The 21,754-nt window shown below is 36.9% G+C and overlaps 1 protein-coding gene across 50 annotated transcripts in view; it reads right to left on the bottom strand.

Moving 5' to 3' along the window:
• Positions 1-867: 867 nt before the first annotated feature.
• The window catches only part of Ank2 (ankyrin 2), a 554,279-nt gene continuing 533,392 nt past the window's right edge, over positions 868-21,754 (bottom strand). For 14 of the 50 annotated variants that reach the window (XM_048813778.1, XM_048813780.1, XM_015484657.2 and 11 more), the window contains 10 exons: positions 20,284-20,358; positions 17,972-18,103; positions 16,850-16,993; positions 14,191-14,461; positions 12,308-12,599; positions 9,077-9,160; positions 8,791-8,955; positions 7,628-7,810; positions 6,189-6,280; positions 868-3,153 (listed from right to left, as the gene is read on the bottom strand). In XM_048813778.1, coding sequence (XP_048669735.1) covers positions 2,970-3,153; positions 6,189-6,280; positions 7,628-7,810; positions 8,791-8,955; positions 9,077-9,160; positions 12,308-12,599; positions 14,191-14,461; positions 16,850-16,993; positions 17,972-18,103; positions 20,284-20,358 — 1,622 coding nt within the window. In that variant the 3' untranslated portion in view covers positions 868-2,969. Of the gene's footprint in view, positions 3,154-6,188; positions 6,281-7,627; positions 7,811-8,790; positions 8,956-9,076; positions 9,161-9,648; positions 9,742-12,307; positions 12,600-14,190; positions 14,462-16,849; positions 16,994-17,971; positions 18,104-20,283; positions 20,359-21,754 lie in introns of all 50 variants that reach the window. The other 36 variants (XM_048813795.1, XM_048813799.1, XM_048813794.1 and 33 more) reach the window with 5 other exon arrangements.

Genomic DNA, 21,754 nt, shown 5'->3' with positions numbered 1-21,754 from the left:
GATTGCCTTCATCAAACCCAAGGCAATACGAGAGTTCCTATAAGTAGAAAGTGCAAAATACTTAGCAAATGAGGAGTACAGCAACTCCCATTTTGGAAAATTTTTTGAACTTTGATTGTGTTTTCTTTGAAATATATTTCAGTACTAATAGGTATTTTAATTTCAGAAGAATGTATTAGTCAACCAGGTTGATTAAACAGATTCAGTAAGCTTCATATCACATATTAGATAAGACTTAAACAAAACCTACTCAATTCCTAAACTATGTCTTTGGCTTTTATGGCAAAAAAATATTATGGTGGCATTAAAAAGATCTTTCAAAAAACATAACAAAACCAGACACTCCAAACACAACTGATTTTGATTTTGCCAATTCCGGTCTTGTCTTTACTTATATTAGTATATTCATTTAATTTTCAGTTCTTTGGCAATAAAAGAGAAATAAAAGCTCAAAGCTAAAAGCTGTTCCCAGAGGCAGGTGTTTTGTGATAACCTTGACCTTATGGAAAAGAACCCAACGGTTCTGTCCTGTAAACTGGCTATGATGCTGACACCTGGTTACCACATTCTCATCTCCACCAAGTCCCTAGATTCCCATTTTCTGTTTACTAGTGACCCCCAAACTAAACATACACGCTTAACTTCTCTCTGTTGCATAGCAAAAGCAATTAAATTTCCTGGAGGGCAAAGACTGAGTCTTTCTATTTATCCCAGTGCTTGACACATATAGCACACTCAGTTTCTATATAAAACTGAAGAAAGCAGGAATTTGTGTCTTTCTGTTGGCTTCAGACTATCTTATCTCTTTAATAATCTCATTTTCCTGTAACTACAGGTCTGTGATAAAGAAGAACAAATCACTGTTGCCACATTTAACACTTGTACATTTTATTTAATTAAATCAGCCATTGTACAACATTGCAGCTATGTATTGTTAGTGTTGTATTTTTTTTCCATTAACTAATACATGCCCTCATAGATATATTCAATTAGTGTTATCACCATGGGAACAAGATGCTGATTCATCAACTGAAAATTCACTTCTTCTCACAGTATTCAAGTTTTTTGATAACACAGCAAAAATCAAAATCAAAAGAAGGTGATTAACCATTATGTTGTTACACAGACACCATCTGCACTGCAAATAACACAACAGAAATGCTTTTCTTGAGCTCCAGTGAAGGTTTTGACAAGAAGACCATGGCATGTCTCAAAAAGTTTCCGCCACAGGCCTTTCTCCTTTTGGCTGCCAAAGAATGCGTGTATTTCCTATCCAACTGCCAAAAAGTGCTAGTATTTGAGGCTTAGGAGATTTGGCTTATGGGAAACCTCCCTCCCAGGAAATTTTCTCTTTTGGCAACATACTATAAATGATGAAGTGCCATTGTTTGTCGCATTTGTTTTTGACATTCGGAGCAATGAGTCATTTTTTGCACAACAGGAAAAGACCAGATAGAATTGGAGAAAGCTCAATCCCTGGAGGATAGACTCTTTTTTTTTTTTCTTTTTTTAAATTTCATCTTCATTGAATATACTTTTCTTTAACAAATAACTGATTCAAAATGTATACTGTTTATATGAATATATTTGTGAATATATATATATGTTAAAATGCTACACAGCTTCAACCACTAGAGGAATAAGAAAGAGGACATGGAAATCACTCAGGTTGTTACAGTCCCTTCTTTGAAACAAACAAACAGTAAAGTGCACAAATGCACTTAAGAGTTTCCAAGGGAGTTTGGATTTCAAATAAATAAACCGAAAAATTTTAACCAAAACCAAATTTTCAAAGGATTTCTCAATCTTGTCTGCAAGCTGAAAAACAGACCTAGCTGGAGAATGGAAAGTGCTCACTCAGGGCAAAAGGAACGAAAAACCATTAATGTGATTAGAAGAGGGGTTTTGACTGTGGTTTTGATTTTTTTCAATGCCACATGCAGGTATTAGAGAAGATATAAATCTGGAGGAAAAAATGGAAAAAAAGAAACCACTCCAACATGGTGAAGGAGTTTTAATCTTTTGTGTAGTGGGTAAATCTTGTTTCCAATGGAGTATCTACAGTGCAGTGGCCAGAAGAAAGTACCACCAGTAAGACAGCGTGGTTTGCTAAAGCAGCAATGAAAACTGGAAAACTACAGTAGTTATAGCTTTTAAAATACCCTGCCAACGTGTTCAAAATCTACAAGACCTGATGATGCTAGAAGGCCACGGGATGTAGCTTCCAGCAACTGAATACCTCATTGTTTGAATCTCTTCACCTTTTTGCTCCCTCCTTCCCCTCCCTCAGAATGGTGTTGGAGAGTCACAAAGTATGCTGGCCAGCACCAGCTATAACTTCTTATCACAGTTCAAGATTACTAACCCATCTTTACCTAGGAGCAATGGCTATTCTGCAAGTTCTAAGGACATGATAGGTCTGAAGTGCTTCTTTTGAAGTAGAACTGGATTATCATTCGATTGTGTTAGCAATATCTCAATTAACCATTGTTCGTTTTCTAGAGGCCTTTTATTCCATGATGCCCAGTGTGGTTATGATAGGCAGTGGTTTTTATTTTAATATGGTGTTCATCTGAGCATTTCAGCTATATACATTGTACATGGATATCCCTTGGGAGGATTCCTCTGCATGGTCACTTGAAGAGGTCTATAGGTGAAGTTCTTCTGAGCGGTGGATTTTCATGGAGCTTGGGCAGAAGCAAGAACAATGGAGGTGGCCAGTTCCCAGGTTAGCACAGACACACAAAGTAGTGGATACAGCATCCAGAATGACGGATGCTATCTTTGGTCACAAATTAGCTTATAGTTAAAAAGGATGGGGGAAAACTAAAACAAAATGCTGTATGTTTGCTAACAGTGGAAATGTCAGGGGATCCCATCAATTAGGCCAGATAGGTCACTCCTCTAAGGAAATGGGAATTGCGTATTGAGTGAATGTGTGGTTTCTGGTGTGAGAACTGGGCAGCCCCTCATTTGGCCTCTTGCTTCAAGTCCTCCTTGCAGAAATGCCGAAGGAGTTGCTGGAGGTCGCGCTGGAGGTCATCCTGGTCTAATGCTTCGGGTACATCCTCCAGGTGCTCCAAGTCTATGCGCTTTCCATGCTGGTCCTTCACCACAGCCCTCTTCTGTGTGCTGGCTTTACTCATGGTTGTCCTGGAGGAAAGCAGACAGGGAGAGAGTTACGCTCTTTCTTCATTGCTAACATGGTCTGAAGCCAACCATGACATTACTTCTCGATGATTCCACACCAAGCCATTAGTATCACAGCTACCGGTATCTTCTTGTCTCTTAAATATGGCTACCATATATGAAATGATTCATGAGACTTTGAAAAGTGTTTTGGGGGACAAGGAGTATTGTTGAAATCTTGGAGAAGTATTTCAAATAAATGAAACAAGGCTTCATTATGATTCAAAAGAAAACCATACAACACTCATGTTTTGATTAACTCACATCCATCTAAAAGGGCCCAGTTTGTCCTGAAATGGTGATTCCACAAACAACTTTTAACAGGCTAAGAAGAAGAGTTTTTCATTCAATTTGTTCAAAACATCTTAAATGCCAACTTACACTTTAGGGTCACATTCCCATCAAATTTCCCCAAATTATTCTGTAAGAGAACTTTTTTATGAGACATAGTTAAAAAACTGAAATGGTATCCTATTAATATAAAAGAAAGTTAACTACCAACATGGGCCTCTCTGGAGCTTCATCCGGGGATAGTGAGGGAGGGAGAGGAAAAGGGAAAAAACAAACATGAAAGACAGACACTTCCTCTGCCCTGACAAAACCCCCATATACTTTGTTCTTTAGTGCATCCTATTGCAATTAACAGTCTGTTGCTTCCTTGCCTCCCCCATCAGACTGGACATTACTTGAGAACAGAGACTATTACTTATCATTATATTTCATACTATTATTTTTCTGTATCCCTGCCTGAAAATGATTGTATCATAATTTGTTCATTCTCCGTTCTTCTCTCTCTGTACTTGTAAATACAATTTTTTCATGCCACAAATATTTGATGAAAGTGTTTTGTGTGCCAGGCACAATTATTACAATAAATAAGGAAACTCAATCTTAGGGAATTTGAGCAATGTCCCGAAATTTAACAATAACAGTTTTAGCATGCCATGGAGACTTGCAGAGCAGACGAGAGCCCAAGATTCCACAGCCTGAGTCCTTAACTCCTGTGCCACACATCTTCACTTAGAACCAGAGTCAGAAAGGATCAAACTTGTAGCTTGAGCCACCATTTTCCTTACATTTCTCCCCAGTGTTCAGGAGCTAGGAGATATGCCCCCTTCCCAACACCTCTATGCATTTGTTAAGATCATTCTGATTTTTTAAAGGTGACTTATTTCAGTCAAAAATACTTTCAGCTTTCTTTTAGACATCCTTGTTTCCTTCTCTCTTAATCTTTCTCATCTCTCCTTTCCTTTGATACTACATGGCTAACTTTGCATTTGAAGGCAAACTAAAATTTATTAATCTTGATGAAATGGTCAAATCTTATTCAAATGATTGAAATCACATTATGGCTGGGCATGGTGGCGCAAGCCCGTAATCCCAGCAGCTTGGGGAGGCTGAGAAGGAGAATCATGAGTTCAACGGCAGCCTCAGCAACTTAGCAAGGCCCTCCCTCAGTAACTCAGAGAGACCCTATCTCTAAATAAAATATTAAAAAGGGCTGCGGAGGTGGCCTCAGTTAAGCACTCCTGGGTTCAATCCCGACTACCAAAAATGAAGGCAGGAAGGGAGGGGAGGGGAGGGAAGGGAATAAATCAGATCATGTTTTTCTGTTCAGTATCCATTTACTTTTTTCCTCCAAAAAAAGGCAAATATCTGACGATTTCTGCCAAGAGTTAGGAGGAGCTTTGATAGCATTGGTGCAAGGGAGGTCCTCTGTCATAGAATATTTTTTGTATATTTTGCAGGTATATGCAGATGTATAATAAGATGCTTCAGTAATGAATAAGATTAAATGCTGCATACCACAAATATAGTTCAGTGACTGGCTGGGGGAACTCAATAGTTCTATATTCTCAACTTCAAATTCAATAGCTATTATGGAGAACTTTGAACCAATTGGTTTCCAAATCTATTCCAATTTAAAGATCCTGTGATGTTAGGACAGGCAAGGGTTATATAGTTTCATCTGAGTACATGGATAAAAGCCTTTAAAGTTCAGAATATAAAAAGCATTTTGTCCTTAATTCTTGTAGCATTTTTAAAGTTCTAAGAGAATAATTATACTCTGTTAAATTCCTAGCTGCTGCTGTTTTTCACATTTGGTTGGAGAGTAGCATTGTGACAAAACCTTTAATTTTGCTGTTCTAATTATTATGTTCCAGAGGTTTAAAATAGCCTTGTAGAGTACTAGAAATGACAATCTTTCTCTTCTTTTCAATGAAGTGAAAAGCACAATAGTAACTTGGGTTCCCATCGTGTTTTTTCACTGAGAGGCTGAGAACATTTCTTTAAAACAGATATTTACTGTGCTGCTAGAGGACCAGAGAGAACTGAAAGTAGACCATAGCAATGGCACCCAAGTTTATGCATCAGATCCCTAATAGAGACCAGCAGTCCAGAGCGCCTCACAGCCAGCCTCCTTCTATATAGGCAAGAAGTGCAGCTTCCTATGGTCATGCATTTTCTTCACTTTCAAAAGCCCCTGGTTTCAGCATCGCTAGGTTCATTCAGGTTCATGGGCATCAAACTCATGCTCATGTTACTTGCCACTCACATGCAGAGTCATGAACAGTTTGTTAAACACAAAACACATTTAAAGTAATGATTTACTAAGATTGAGCAGCAGGTACCTGGACACAAAATTACTGTGTGTACAATTGATGAGATTCCCCCGTCCTTTGTTCTCCAAATCTATCAACACAATGGGAAACCTAGCTGGCTGACTTCAATGACTTTGACAACTTGCTAAAACCCAGAGCATCAGACTGTGTGAGCACACATCTCACCTCACCATCGCTAGGCCTCAACATCACCTTCAAAGCATCAGCGTGCACTGCAGGTACCACCTGACCAAAGCTTTATAATATAGGAGAGTTGGCACTTCCTGTGGGGGGTGGGGGTTAGGGTTACACAGGGGCTCTGCCCTTCTTTTGTTAAAATTGAAAAAAAAAATTATGGTGTTAGTTGGCAAAACATCACCTCATGCTAACCCAAACCTTTTAATTATTGATCCATCCTCTTTCAGGATTTCATTCTCAACTAAACTGGGAAAGTGGACTTTCATGTGGCTACCTGTGTAACTCAAAGCCTGAGGTAAGAAAAAAAGAATAAGACACAACTCAGTATAAACCATAGACTTTAACACGATCTACAACTTTGCAATTCATAGTATGAAAAGATACATATGAAAGGATAAGTAGAAATATCTCCTAGCAGCAGATCTAATTGAGTTTTACTTAACAAGTCCCTGAAAATTTCTCTCATTTGTGAAGAAGATTTTTTTGTATTACTTTAGGAAACTTACCTGTACCCATATTGACTGACTCTTAATGTCCTCCCTTCACCCCATTCCTTCCTACTGAAAAGATGCTGAGGATAAATATAATGACCAGAGACAAACACAGAAACAATGGCCAGGATATAACTCAGAGAATTTACCTTTGGATAATCCGAGGATTATCATCTTAGGATTCCAGTTGTTAAATGTGAAAAACTAAAAGTATTTAAGTAAGGTTTGTTTTTAGTATACGAACGTCTTCCTAGGTAATCTCAATATATGTTGCAGGTATATTCGACGATATACCTACAGCATTTCACTTCTAAGTATTTCAACAGTAAAAATATCTTGTGGGTGTTTGTTCATGCCCAACCAATTCTTCATCATATGTGCTTCAGAATTTAGATTTTAGAAAGGTTACATGATATATAAACTATATATAACTAGCATCTCAGAGGAGGTGGAGATAGCATCCTATAATCAAACCCAATGATTACCAATAGAAAAACATATGGATTTTCACTCTAAGAAAGTAGATTTCATGTCAAAATAGCTTCAGGTCAATTCATGCCAAGGGTTATATCAAATTCTAAGGCAGTTTATGTAAAGTCAAATTAGCTTACTGCTGTGGATCTGCCACTGTGGACCTATTTCCTCATTGCTGAAACCAGAATATAAGTAACTTTAAATAATTTTTAAAGTAACAATTATAAAACATATCCAAATTTTTTAATGTCTATCGTTGGCAGTGTTGATAATATTAGCTAGCAAAGATAATTTGCAACATCTTTATTTCTTTCCCTTATTAGGAGTACAGAACATTTCTGAGACCTTTATACAACCTACAGATGACCATGCTCCAGCTCTAGATTCTGACTCTAATTTTGCAGAAGTGCATCCTGGTTACCTAGATTTTTTAAAAGCTTTTAGGGTGACATGGATGAACACCATTAAGCTGAGGAAACATCACTTCACCATACGAGTTATTCAAACAGAAAATCTGCTTTCTTGATTATGCTGCATTCTTCCCTTCCATGAATTTGTGTATGAAATGACATAATGACAAGCAATTTTCTTTTGAAGCACAAAATAAATGTAAAATGCACATCAAAAAAAAAAAAAAAAAAAAAGTAAAAGACAAAAAGATGCTTCTAATACCTCTTCAAAGTCATCTTTGGCTGAAGGAAGATCAGTGGCTAAACTAGAATCCCCCAGATGTTTCTCCATCCTTTCTCCACGCACCATAGTTGTTTTAATAACTTTGCTGACTCTACGGCCTTCTACTGGCTCAGCCTGAAATTGTGAGGTACTGGACAAAATGCTGGGTTCAGACAAAGTGACCTAATGAAATGAAGGACACACAAAATACATTTTCTGACTGCTAAAATGTAACAAATAATTAGTTTTTCTGTTCTAAAAAACAAAGCACAGTAACTACAATATTATATGCTGGCCTGCTGGAAAACAGTATGTGGAAAAGAGGAGGAAGCTTGGAAAAAGTAAACTATAATCAATTGGCAATGTCTGTTTAATGGATAAATCTCCATAGCCCCTACTTAATATCACTTGAATAAAAATTAATCAATCAGTTTTGTGAGCAAGACTGGTTACATAGTGTAATGTAGACAGAGCAATCTATGGATGAACTCTCTTTTCTCACGTTCAAGTGGTTTCATCTGGCCCATTAAGATAAAGTTAATCCCCAAAGGAGGAACTCAAAAAACCATGAGAAACTGACATGTAGATTTCCAGATAACCTCATAGTTATATTTTGAGGATATGAAGGATTGTAAAACGGTGAGAATTTCACAAATTACATGTCCAAGAGAGTAAACATGTCCCTGAAACTGGGAAGTTAAACAGAAAGAAATAAAACTATGAATCAAGGAGTTTCTGGATCCTGCTTTTAGTGGCCCTGAAATGCAGAAGTTGGAAGATCAAATATTTATCTAAAGTGACCTTCAGAAGGCTGGTGTCCCAATCACACACTAGCACCATAGTTGTATGTAATGCCTCTTCCTAACATCCTTGCTCAGCAAAAGGGACTTTAATACTTGACTTTTAGATTTATGTTCTGGTCAACTATAAATTAAAAAGACAACAGAAATGAAAAGGATCAGACACAAGACAATGAGTACAATGGCTGCCAAGCTTCTTCATGGCTATTATACAAATCATGGGGGAAAAAATAAAAAGGAATGTGCAACTATAAGCAGACTGCCATATAAAAGGAAGTGAGACCAATATGAGCAATGTCCTCCATCTTGTTTGAACTCTGCTGTGCTCCTCTCTATGAGTGTTGAAGAATGGTGTGGCCTCACCTCTGACTGCTCGATGTCACTCTTCAATACAACACGCTTTATGACTTTGGAATAGCCATCACCTTCCTCGATGGTGACAGGTTCCTGTGGCATCCCCTGCATCGTAATCTCTTCTTTCTCTGTGCCATCCGAGGATACATACCTCCTAATGATTTTCCTAGTAACCTGAAATATATTTCATTTGTGTATCTTATTTTTGAGTTAAGGAATAGCAACACTGATAGATTTGAAACAGGAAATTTGAGGAGATTTTTAAATAGCCATGTGAGGAGACCCTAGACAGTACCTTTTTCACCACGGTGTGTCCATGCTCATCAATATATTCTTCTTCTGTGACTGTTTCTGGGGGGATGTCAGGCATATCATCTCCCTAAATAGTTGGGAGAAAAGGGTCATTTCAGCATTGGGCTGAAATTCTGAGGAACTACTTCCAAGTGTTTATAAAATGAGGAATGTTAGAAAACCAAAGGCAATGTGGAAAAGCATTGCTGAGATGCAAACTCCTGTCAAATAGTTTGATTAATAAAAAACAGAAGCAGGTGGGTAATAACATGCTTAGGAGAATCTGATCAAAGTTAGGTAAAACTTAAAACAAACACAGATAAGCGAGAGGTGAGGTGGAAGGAACTGAAGAAGCCAGATCTTGCTCTTGCTTGCTCCCGCTCTTGGAGGTAGGCTGCAAATGTCATTAACACTGCATTTCTTTACAAATAAAATAAGAAAGTTAAAGGGATCCGCTTCCAAGTCGCCATGCATTACCTATGGAGCATGCCGAGCTTTTATTGCTTTGGGTGGGTTACTCTCTATGGGTACAAGGACAGAACCATCCCTGACGTGCAGTAATTCAACAACTGGTACCTGAATAATGACTCGCCGGCGGACAACCCTGGTAGTTACCATCGCCTCCTCATCAGAGCTGGCCTCCAGCTCACCTAATTCCTCTGTTAGCTCCTGGTGGAAGCATGGAAGCATTGTTTTTTAACATTCTAAGGAATGACTTCCCTACTGGTTTCTCCTTTAGCTCCCACTGTATTCTGAGAATGTTGTTCATGGAGGCTTTGGTAGAAAAGTTAGCAGAGGTAAAAGCAAAGTGCGGTAGTCTCAGGCTTCAACAAAAATAAAGATTTTGGGGGGCAATGATTGAAAAAAAATCTGTAATTCTGAGAACTGTCAGAGAACCCATCTTTCAAAAATCTGTCTGAAGAGATGAATCTTGCCCACATGACTTCTTTTACATAAACAACTGAGTGTAAACATAGGATCCAAGTTGTGTCATGGACATTTGTGTTTAAACTTGGGATGAGTAACCCACACATGTAGGAATAGCTGGTGTTTGTCGCAGAACTTTTTGCAGGAAGTCAAAATTTCCTGTTGCTGTTGTCTAGTCAGTAGTGTACTTCCCTGGTATCAAAAAAGGCAAGCTACAAATAACAATTATTTTTCGAAGAAGTCAAGAATGAAGAGAACAATCACATTCAATGAGTTTGACCTAAAGCCAGTTGAGGCTAAGAACATAATTTTAAATAAGAACATATGTCTTAAGAGTCATATATGAAGTTACTCTTTCCTAATGGAATGATGTTTTTTAATAAAGAGAAAATTCCTCAGACTTATGCCTATAATCCCTGCAACTGGGGAGGCTAAGACAGGAGGCTTATAAATTCAAGGTCAGCCTCAGCAATTTAGCCAGGCCAAAAGGAACTTAGCAAGACCCTTCTTCAAAAAAAAAAAGGAGGGAGTACTGGTGAAGTGGCTTGGTGGTGGATTGCCCCTGGGTTCAATTACCAGTACCAAAAACAAACAAACAATCAAACAAACAAAAAAATACACACACACACACACACACACACAACACAACACATATTTTAAAATACCCAGATTATAGCTCTACATTTTTCTCTGCTAAGGAAGAATATATATCTTCAAGCCAAATTTTACTTGAAATACAATTAGAAACCTACTGCCTAGAAATATAGTCTACAAGAAAAGTAACCAAAATTGATGCCCAAGTTATGACCATAAGAGTGTAAATGTCAACATATGAAGTTGATGAGAGATACCTGAAGATTCATCAAGAATAAGTGGAACGGGCCTGTATACAGTGTGTAGAATGCAAAATGACATAAAAATTTATTTATATGCACAGAATAGATTAAGTACATAATTCATCCAAATAATAGTTTTAAGTCTTTATCTTATTTGCCTATGGAATTTCAGGCTAAATTTGGTAATTTTTAAGCCCAGAGAACATGTTTGAAATATTTTTACTAGTATGCATTGAAGCCAAGAACTTGAGATGAATAATTCTGTGCAAAGCAAACGTGGAATAAAAATCCATTCATGAAATGAATTCATTCTTTGAAACAACTGCCAAAATCAGGACACAGTTCTCATCTGCCTGGATCTTTTCTAATTTTAGTTATGACTTTAGATAAATCCTAGTAGCAGTTGTTACCCTGATAGTGAATTAAAACAAATGTAGATCTTGAATCCAAAGATGTTGTATTTCCTTTCCCTCAAAAAGATTTCAATTCTTTTATATAACAAATCTTTTATTACTAGGCCTATGATGAAAAATACTTTTAAGTATAAAATGCTTTTAAAATCTGTTACTTTCTAAAAGGAAAAAACAACATCTAATTTAATTTATTTTATACTAAGTTTAACTATACTAAGTTTAATTCAGACAGATTCTCATACTTCTTTGGGCCCGAGCATCATCTGGGAAGTTATTTAAAATGCAGATTTGCTCTCTCTTCACTTCTTGGAGTTCCTTCTGATTCAGGAGGTCCAAGGGGAGATCAAGCTCCCAATTAATTCTGAAATATGTGAACCATAGAGGCCGCATTTTGAGAATAAATTTCTTAGGATGGTACACACCTATCTTCACAACTTTAAACCTCATTTAATAACAAAGGATATGTTATGAAAAATCTCATGCCACTATCAGCCATTTGGACATTCAGAAACAGCAAAATTTAGACAAAATGTTCTTTTGCTAAATTAGTCCTAAAATAAATCTAAGAAAATCTAATTTGGAAATTATCTGTCCTCCACTGAGGAAAGTTTGCTTTGGGAGCTAAAGCCACCAGATATTCAGTCTGTCTGCTCATTACCAGACAGTGAAGATGTAACAAGACTGCTGGCCCAGCACATCCCAGAGCTGTCAAACTTACCTAACTGCTAATCTCTATCACTAGCCCACACGTTTACTAATTTTGCAAAGATTATCACTTTACCATGGTATTCATTTTTCATTTAGCAAAAGGTTTCCAGTGATAAAATTATGACTTTTGGTCCAGTAGTTAGCACTGCACCTGTGTGCCATTTCTCCTAGATATATTGTTTCTCAGACTTTAAAAGAACTGAGGGTTTCCCAAAGCTTAGGTTAATTAATCTGGCAAAATTTTTTTGTTTTGAAATAATAAGAAATAAACCATCAGAGAAGTGAAACTGGAGGAAGGTTTGTAGCTTTGTTACAGATGGGCAAGAAAACGGAGAGGAAGGAAAGTCTTGCCTTGTCAAAAGTTGCATCTCCATCGAGTCTCTCCACCATCTGTGCCTGGTCATCAGCAGACTCCACTATCACCAGACTGGTCTTCCGTGGGGAACCCTCCTCCCTGGGCTCTGGGAGCTCTTCAGGTTCTTGCACAATGGGAGAGCCTCCCCGCTCACTGGACGTTGGCGTCTGAAGGTACTGCCTCTCCTCCTCAGGAGGGGTACTAATCTCCTCAGGAGTCTTGCTGGGAGAGCCAGGCTCTGCCGTGGCCTTGTGAGTCTCTGACCCCTCTGTACCTGGGGAGGTCACACTGGAACAAAAAAGCCAAATAATACATATGGGGCATTTACATTTCCCCTGCTTGAGGAAGAGGATTAGAAGAAAAGGTGAAGCTAGTATTCATAGTCCATGATAGCCAAGATGGGTTTTGTGTATTTGGCCAAGAAAATAATTAAAAAAAAAAAAAAAAAAAAANTATATATATATATAAAGATGTAGCCTAGAGATATGGCTCACTGATGTAGCATTGATGGAGAGTGATGTATTCCAAAGGTAAAAATTATCCAAAAGTGAATGACAGTTTTCTAACCTCTAAAGTAGTATAAATTAAACTTTTATTTTTTCTTCAATAAGTCAGCAATTTTGAGGATTTGAGAAGCTTCACATAATAATGCTTTGTAAATAATATTTCTAAAGTAAGAATGAAACATTGACAGAATTAAATAAATCCCCTTGTTAATCTAATTATCATAACTAAAAGGAAATTTTTATTGGGCCTCTGAAAAAAATATTACTAACAGAGGGATCTGTTGACACTGAAACTTTTTTTCTACTGACAGTTTAGAGTTACTCCAATGAACCATTTTAATCTCCAATTTTGAAACATGAAAATTCTTTGCTCCCTTATTTTTAGCATAATTTCTGTTTTGCCCTTTGGGCATTGATGTCAAATATCCAGTGCCTCTCTGATAGCACTTTCTTTTCTTCTCATCTTTTCCTGACCTCAACTTTATGCTCTTCCCTACAGGCAGATGGGAGGGGTGGCTCACTGGAAGGAGAGATCACTTCATTACCCACTTTACCCTCTTCTCACATTCCAGGGCCACCAAACAACACTCACATAATGACAAAGGAAATGCTGTAATGCTGCCTCGTGACACACTATTCTCATATTTCAGAGTTAGGGACACATTTGTCTTCTCATGATCAGTTTTCTTTTTCTGGACAACAGTGTCTTTTAGACAGCTCCGTTTCTCCTTTGTTTCCATAAAGCCAAGAGCTCAGGTTCTGAGCTGCACTATACTCTGGAGCTTCCTTAGCCAGAAGTTCTCTAGAAAACCTCTTTTTACTTCCCTTCTCACCCCATCCTTGTGTCAATGGTCTTTTGGTCTGTGTGAATCATTTGTGTGTATTTTTATTTTTATAAATGCTGCCATACCTCTGCCGTCACTCTTCGTGCTCCAGACCAGTCAAGGCACAATGAGTGCCAGACTGGAAACATTCTAGAGCAGACAAGGTGCAGCAATTGTACAAGTGATGACTGTGTTGTCGACACAAAAGTTTACAGTTCAAACAATGCATTCACAGGCATGTCTTGGACCTTTCTCTGTGAAATAAGTAAAGTGTCTACTGTTATCATGGCTTATAGATGTGGAAATGGAGGCTCAAAGCACTTAGGGACTGTCTAAGGTCACAGAACTAGAAGTTCAAACAGGTCTGTCCCACACACATTGTCACAATGTTTTAAATGTTTCAGGTTTTCTTTTCTTTTGATGTAGCTCTGTCATTTGTTATAGGTGAGGGATATTTTAAAATTATTGAAAACTGTATTGTATGACTGGCAATAGTTTAAAACTGGCCCCCCCATGGTATTGGCATGCAGACTTGCTTTTGAAACTCACAAGTATTCCTGCTTATCTTCAGGCAGGTCTTGCATTTTCCCTGAGAAATCTTGTTGAACTTGTTCCTTGTGTGTTTGGGGAGAAAGTACTATTGTTGCACTGTCTGCCTCAGTTTTAGGGATGGAATCCTGAAACGTGGAATAACCAACAGAAATGTCTTCCTCAGAGACGATGGGAGGGTGGTCACTGGACTCGCTCTCTTTAGAAAAAGCTTGCTCCTCTGACTGCTTATGCTGGGCAGTGGAGAGCTCCTCTTGAAGTACTGAGAAACCTGATGGGGAGAATGATTTAAGTGGTTAATCAAAACTCATTTATACTAAATGTGCATTTATTAAGTAGCTACTATGTGCCATGTCCTGAGATAGGCCCATGGGTTAGAAAGATGAATAAGATGCTGTGTCTCTCTTCAAGGGGTAGATCACATAAAGGGAGGAGAAGTCAGTTCAAATGCAGAGTGACAGGGTCACAGCTGGCAGTCACTAAATATGGGAGCACTATCCTCATCTCAGCATCTGAGAAGTTGGAAAGGAAATACAGAGGAGGTAATGTTTGAAATACTTATGATAAACAGACATTCACCATATAGTCAAGGCACAGAATCTAGTTGAAAAAAGAGTACAAATCAATAATAGTAAATTACTAATACATTCTGAATATTAATTCAGTGGTTTGTAAGTATTAACTTGTTTAATACTCACCACAACACCCTATGGTTAGTAGGGTGTCTTTTTTTTTGTAGAGTCTTATGCCAGGCTAAGGCATTTCATGCTACTCAAGGCAATGAAGAGTCATTGAAAAAGTTTTAGCAGAGGAGTGAATGACATTCACCTATTTATTTGTTTGCTCAACAAATGTATACTGAAGATGAACTATGTAGTGGGGGCTGTTGAGAGGCTGGATATCTTGCAGATTTTAACAAGACAGAAAAGGCTGCTTTTGCCCTTACTGAACTTCTATTTCTGTAGATCTGTACATATGATAAATGTTAGGAAAAAGCAAACCAGGGTAAAGAATAGAACAAATAGGGCTGCTATTTTAGATAGACTAGGCAGGAAAGACTCTCCCTAGGAGGTGATATTTGAGCAGTGACCCAAAGAAAAGTGAGAGAGAAAAGGTTCTGTGGATCCAGGTTGGAGGACACAGAAAGCACCAGAAGAAGCAGAATGCTGGAGGTGCTCAGGTAACAGCAAAGAGAACAAGAAGGAATTAATTATTGTGCACATGTTACTAAAGGATAAAGTAATCAAACACTTAGAATTTCCCATTGAATTTTGCAATGAGAAACAATTGGTCTGGAGTGGATTATAGAAACAGTTCTTGAGAGAGTGGGAAGAGAAGGAGAGACAGGAAACTCAGACTGCTCTTTTGAAGAAATTTCCTATAAAATGGATGGAGAAATATAGAGGGGAATCTAGGGTGAAAGAGGTTATTTGATTTTTTGAAAATATTTTTTCTTAGTTGTTGATAGACCTTTATTTTATTTATTTATATGTGGTGATGAGAACCAAACCCAGTGCCTCACACAAGCCAGGCAAATGCGCAACCACTGAGCCACAGCTCCAGCCCCATTTGCTTTGTTTTTTAAGAACAGACCTGTTAAAACACGGTTTAATGTAGTTGGGCATAGTCCAGTTGCAGGAAGCCAGAATGGTACTGGCAGGAGTGAAGTCCTTGATTAGGTAAAAGGAAATCAAATCCAGGACAAAAGAAAAAAATAGTGGCTTTAGAAAAGCAAGGAAATTTAATCTACTGTAAGAGGAGAGAAGGTATAATGTGCGTCATGATGCACTCCTCTTGATGGATCTTGGGATGGAAAAATACCGACATTTTCCTATAACCTATCTTTCTAAGAAATCTGAAGTGTGGGTATCAGCTGGGAATAAATAAGGAGAAGTATTGGAGGTCTGAAGGAAGAAGAAAAGAAATAAAATAGAGATAAGAGAGAAAGAGATTGAGCAGGCAAAGGAATGACAATAAATTCGAGAAACTTTAATTCTGAAAAGGTGGTAGGGCCAAAGCCTGGAGGTCCCAGTGGGACTGAAGAATTGTTGGTGTGGAGGTAAAAGAGGAAGTGAAGTATAATGGTTCAAGTAGTGTGCTTCTCAGAAGTACAACAGTTATTGGTCATGATACAGTCTAGGTTGTGAGAATAGAATTTAGTGTCTGAGGAAGACTAGTATCAAAAATGCCATTAAGGAACCGAGGAAAGTAAATTGAATGGGTCACCCATGATGGCACAAAAACAAAGAATGAACAGTGTGTATGAGTTGTTGGGGGGTGGGGGTGTTAAACAGGCAGGAAAGTTGAAGTAACAAGGAAATGAATGATCACCAAAGGCTGCGGTCTATCTTCTAAAAGGAGAGACAGCAGAATGAACCAGACATAACCTTCTTATGTTCATATGTGAATGGATTACTGTAATCCACATCATGTACAGCCACAAGAATGGGATTCTAATTAGAATAAGTTATACTCCATGTACATATAATATGTCAAAATATACTCTACTATTATAAATATATCTAAAAAGAACAAATTATGAACAAATTAAGAACAAAAAATGGAGAGAGAGAGAGAGAGAGAGAGAGAGAGAGAGAGAGAGAGAGAAGATCCAATACCTAATCCAATACCTCTACCGCCAACATACACAGTGTTTTACCTTCACTATGGTCCAGTGTAATGGTCTGCTCAATCTCTGCATAGCTATGACTGATGCGTTCCTGGAGAGGTTCTGTGCTGGTCTCCATGAGGTGAACAATATCCATTCGGTTGATCTTGGTAAGACATTCAATGAGGTTGGTATCTAAGATGGCAGAGAAAATCCACTTATTGTAGATGAGAGGTTATCTTTTTAAAATCTCTTTCATTTAATTTCTGATATTTACATAGGAAACAGCCAAAGACTAAATTAAGTGTCTTTGGTAAAAAGCAAACAGAGAGACATGCACACAAAGAAGATGGTATAGCATAGGCACAAGCCCTAAAAGTAGAGCTGACGATAACATATAGGACACCCAGTCCAATCTGAGTTGCAGGTAAAATACTTTTTTGGTACAAGTTTATCCAAAATACTGCATGGGATGGATTTATACCAACTCAGTGTAAACTAATTATCAGAAATTTAAATTTAAATAAATTTACTTTTATTATTTGCTAAATATGACAGTGCTACTAAAAAGAATATAGACAGAAGAAATGATATGCATAGAGGTCTCAAGGTAGATCTGCAGGGAGACATTAAAGGAAGTGTCAAATTTAGCCCAGCTGAAGGATGAGAAGCACCTCTGGTCCATATCACTCCCATTTTACTCCATGTGGTCAGAATATCACATAGGAATTATAACATTAAAAAATGTACTTAATATTTCTCCCTACTTACGTTATTTAGGAATAAAGGAAGCAGGAACTGAGCATGCTACTAATAAACCAATAAATAAACTATATCCCATACCAATATTTGGATAATTTTAAGACTTGAATAATATCCCTGTTGTCAGCTAGTACTGGTGTCATTTCCCATTAATCACAGGAATAAAATGCAAGATATTTTATGCCACATGCATGTTTTAGAAAGGGCAACAGTTTGTTCTCATTCATTGTTAGTACTTCAAATGGATGGTATTTGTTAATTAATTGTCTTACCAAATTTGCAAGAATGGGGTTGTTGAACAGGCATTTCTACTTTCTTTTTTTTTAAATGTTGATGGCCACTGAGCCACAACCCCAGCCCCAGGATTTCCACTTTTAGCCTACCACTTTTTACTTAGAATTCTGTACCTACCAGTAGCATGTTTCCCATCCCTTTCCAGCCAGTACTTCAACAGTGCATGACTCTGGTCCTGAAGGGAGTTGGGGTTCTCAATTCGAATTTGATGAATTTGCTCTTCAGTGAAATCCAATTCTCTTGCTAGTTCTAGAGGAGAAGGTACACTTTGTAAACACACTGACTTCACAGTTTGAATATCTATACCTTGCTTTGTGATTTTATACATGTGTTTTTGTAGGTGCTATATTTGGGTTCTTTTATTTCTACACAGTAGAAGTGATTCATATTTCTTTGCTTTTCTACTCCTGATTATGGGTCTTTCCTTAAAACTGGGTATAGAATTGGTCATTGCCATAATGGAAATAGCAGATATGAAGCAGCGATAATAAAATGTGTATAATTCAGGTTCATTTGATTCAAAAGTGCAGAGGAGACCATTAATACTAATGCTCTTACCAAAGTAATAGAAAATAAATGCGGGAAAGCGGGAGAAATAGACTATTTCTCATTTTTAATCATTCTGGGTGATATTTTAAGTACTATAAATCCTGTTTCTGGGTACTTAGATATAAATACCTAGCTTTGTCTAATATAAATATAAATAGCTTTGTCTAAACTATAGGGGTAGGATAAAATTCTTTCTTTGATTTCATGTTATATGAATAATAGGTATGGAAAGCATTAGTTTGCCCAGGGAAAAAGCCACAATGCTTTCCTTAAAATTCTACCATATTCATCTATACAGATGCTTTTGCATGACTGTGTGAGTATGTGGTAGCACATATGTGGTAGTATGTGTGCACAAGGGATGGCTTCTATTGTCATTTTGATAATACCATTTAAAATAAAAATTATTTGTGACCCAGCATTTCTACTACTAAGGACATACTCTACAGGCATTCTCATAAAAATATACCAAGACACAAGAATATTTATTGCCAGTAAGAGGAAACATCCTAAATTCCATTAACAAAGGCCATTGATAAAATGATGGGTGCCCATGCAGTAGAATTGGAAAACTATTTTTAAAATGTAACAGGTATGTCTAGCTGCTGCTCATGTATGCTGCTGGAAAATTTATAAGGAGTATTAGTAAGCAAAATTTATAAAATTTTGCTAACTTTTAAATGGTAGGCATATATATACATACACACACATTGTATTTTTTTTTCTGAAAACAAGAGAAAATGTTAACAGTTACTGTTGAGACATGGGGCGAGAAGACCAGGAGTAGGTATGAGAGACATACTTACTTTTCATTTTATATCTTTCTATATGATGTTATAAAGGCTTGAACTTTCACCAAACATAGGCATATTTATTTAAACAACAAAAAAAAATTGAATGTTGCCTATCTAATAAGTCAATCGGGGACAATTTGATAACATACCTTCCTCTAAATTTTCTAATTAAATAAGGCTGATCAGTATTTAAAATTACTTTAAAATGGTTTAAAATGAGGCAACGCTATTTCCCATTTCCAGTAATTTATTTTAAATTATCAATTATTAGCACATGGAATTCTATTTATTAGCAATCCTATTCATTAGCAAATCTTTAAGAAATTGAAAGAAGAATATTAACTTTATACTGTTTGTCTCAATGAAGTAGTCACAAATGACATAAAAGGAAATCAAAACAGACTTTAGGAAGAATGGAAGGAAGGCAGAAAGGAATGAAGGAACAAACTATATAAAAATCCTGCTGTAATGTAGTGAATCACAAGTAGATGAAAGCATATCATTTTAGAATCTATGAATCATGATTTGTAAATAAACCACACTGATTTAATAATTTACTCTCCCTTAGTAAATTATTTAACATACAATTTCTATACTTAAACATTTCCATTTTTCAAAAAGTTATCGAAACATCTCATTCATATATGTTGCAATATTCACCCCAAACAAATTTTAGTGCCTTTACTCTGAAGATACCTGGCACAAAATATCTAAAATAAGAAGCCCTAGTTAAATCTCAAATTAAATTTTATGAAAATCATATAAAATCATTTGAAACATAATAATCTCCCTCAATTTAGCCATCTACAACTGCAAAGGGGAGTGGTGAAGTTTTAGTTTATTCTCAAGATCTTCAAATCTAAAGTCATTCTAAATTTCAGAGATGGTGAAAAACCTGCCTTGCCAATACAGAAGTTGGATTTTTAATTCACAGTTTATTGTTCTTTTCACTATTTCATGTGGTCTTTCTCAAGAAAAGGGAGGAGGAAAAAACCATTCTCACTTAGTTACTGTATCATTTAAACTAAGCAGGCTTTCTGCAGGGAGAAGAAAAAAAAAAAAAAAAAAAGGTCACCCTGGTTTTACCTGTCCAGCTGAAGCCAAGATGATCAGCAATGTAAGCCAGCCTCTCCTCAATCCGTTCCTGTTCATCCTGTGGATCTACAGAAGGTCAAAGACAGAAGGGCCAAAGGTTGTCTATGACAGGGGAGGAACGATGTACAGACCATCCAAAGGAAGGAAGTTACTTGTCCAAATATTTGATAGCACATATTACCTATTCCAATTGGATCATATTAAGTTGTGTGTTTGTCTGATATCTGGGGTGAAATGGGGAATAAATCTAATATGATTCATGAAAACCATCTGCTTCCATATCTCTTTAATCAAGACTACTTACTGGAAATAATTATATAAACTGTCAATTTATAGTCATTGTAGGACTTTTCTTTTAAATTATCTGAGTGAATACTGCCCACCAGAAGACACTCCTCTTTACTCAAGAAACACCAGAGTGATCATAAATGGGATGCAGAAGTAGAATAATTGGCTAGAGCCATCTAGTATTATTCATGGAGGCATCGACCACTTCCAGGTCTTGTCTGAAAGAAATCTCATCATAAATTTGCAAGAGATCTTGGTCATGGCTTGCTCAGACCATCCTGATTTATCGAGTGTGGCCAGAAATAACATTTACCTTGGTCCCTATGACCTTGGAAGAGGAGAGGAAAAAAGAAAATGCATTTGTTCGTGTTTGTTGGATTGGTATGCATATATGTCTTTGGGACAAATTTCTTCCTGCTTGCTACCAAGGAAGCTTATATCTTACTTAATTTATAATTTTCCCATTTATTTTAAAATTCTATGTATCGATCGATGGGCAGCATTTTAGACCATGGTACCATGAAATTTTTTATAACCCAAATTTAAGAATAATAGTCTTCATTGTAGAGATACTGGAAGACCAGAGGCTACTTCTCAAAGCCATCTGTGGTTTCCTTTTTTACAATTCAAAGAGCCATCATTCCCTCACAGTCAACTTAAATGGTGCAAAGTTTGAGTTTTTGTTGTCTGCTGCATCTTTTCTGAGTACATTCTCCATTCATCTACCACGTAAATGAAAAGCATATTTTTACCTTATATTTGTTTGCTTAAAGTGTTTACCAACGTATCTGAAATCCCACCTTTCTGCATTAAAAACAGATCCACAACAATTGGAATTTTTGGATATGTGAAATCTTCTTGAGCAAATGGCTTCCTAATAATTACAAAATTGTAAGTATAAATTATTTCGAAGTATTCAAAGAAAAAAAAAGTTGTGAGTCCTCATATCATGAAACAAAAATCCAAATGTTCATGCACAATAGCAAAAGTGCTTAATTTGAGGCTAAGCCTGGGTACTTCAGAACAACAAAACTCAAAGCTTGCATGGCCTTACGTGCAGCAAATAAAGAAAGGCAAGTTCATTGCCTGGATATGTTTATGTTTTCCATAAGCATTCTCATTACTCAATCTTGAGATTGTTTTCATAGACAAGAGTATACAGAGAAAGCACAAA

The sequence above is a fragment of the Marmota marmota genome, unplaced genomic scaffold, assembly GCF_001458135.2.
Source record: "Marmota marmota marmota unplaced genomic scaffold, marMar, whole genome shotgun sequence".
Classification (NCBI taxonomy): Eukaryota; Metazoa; Chordata; class Mammalia; order Rodentia; family Sciuridae; genus Marmota; species Marmota marmota.
This window is presented reverse-complemented; position numbering and strand designations above follow the sequence as displayed.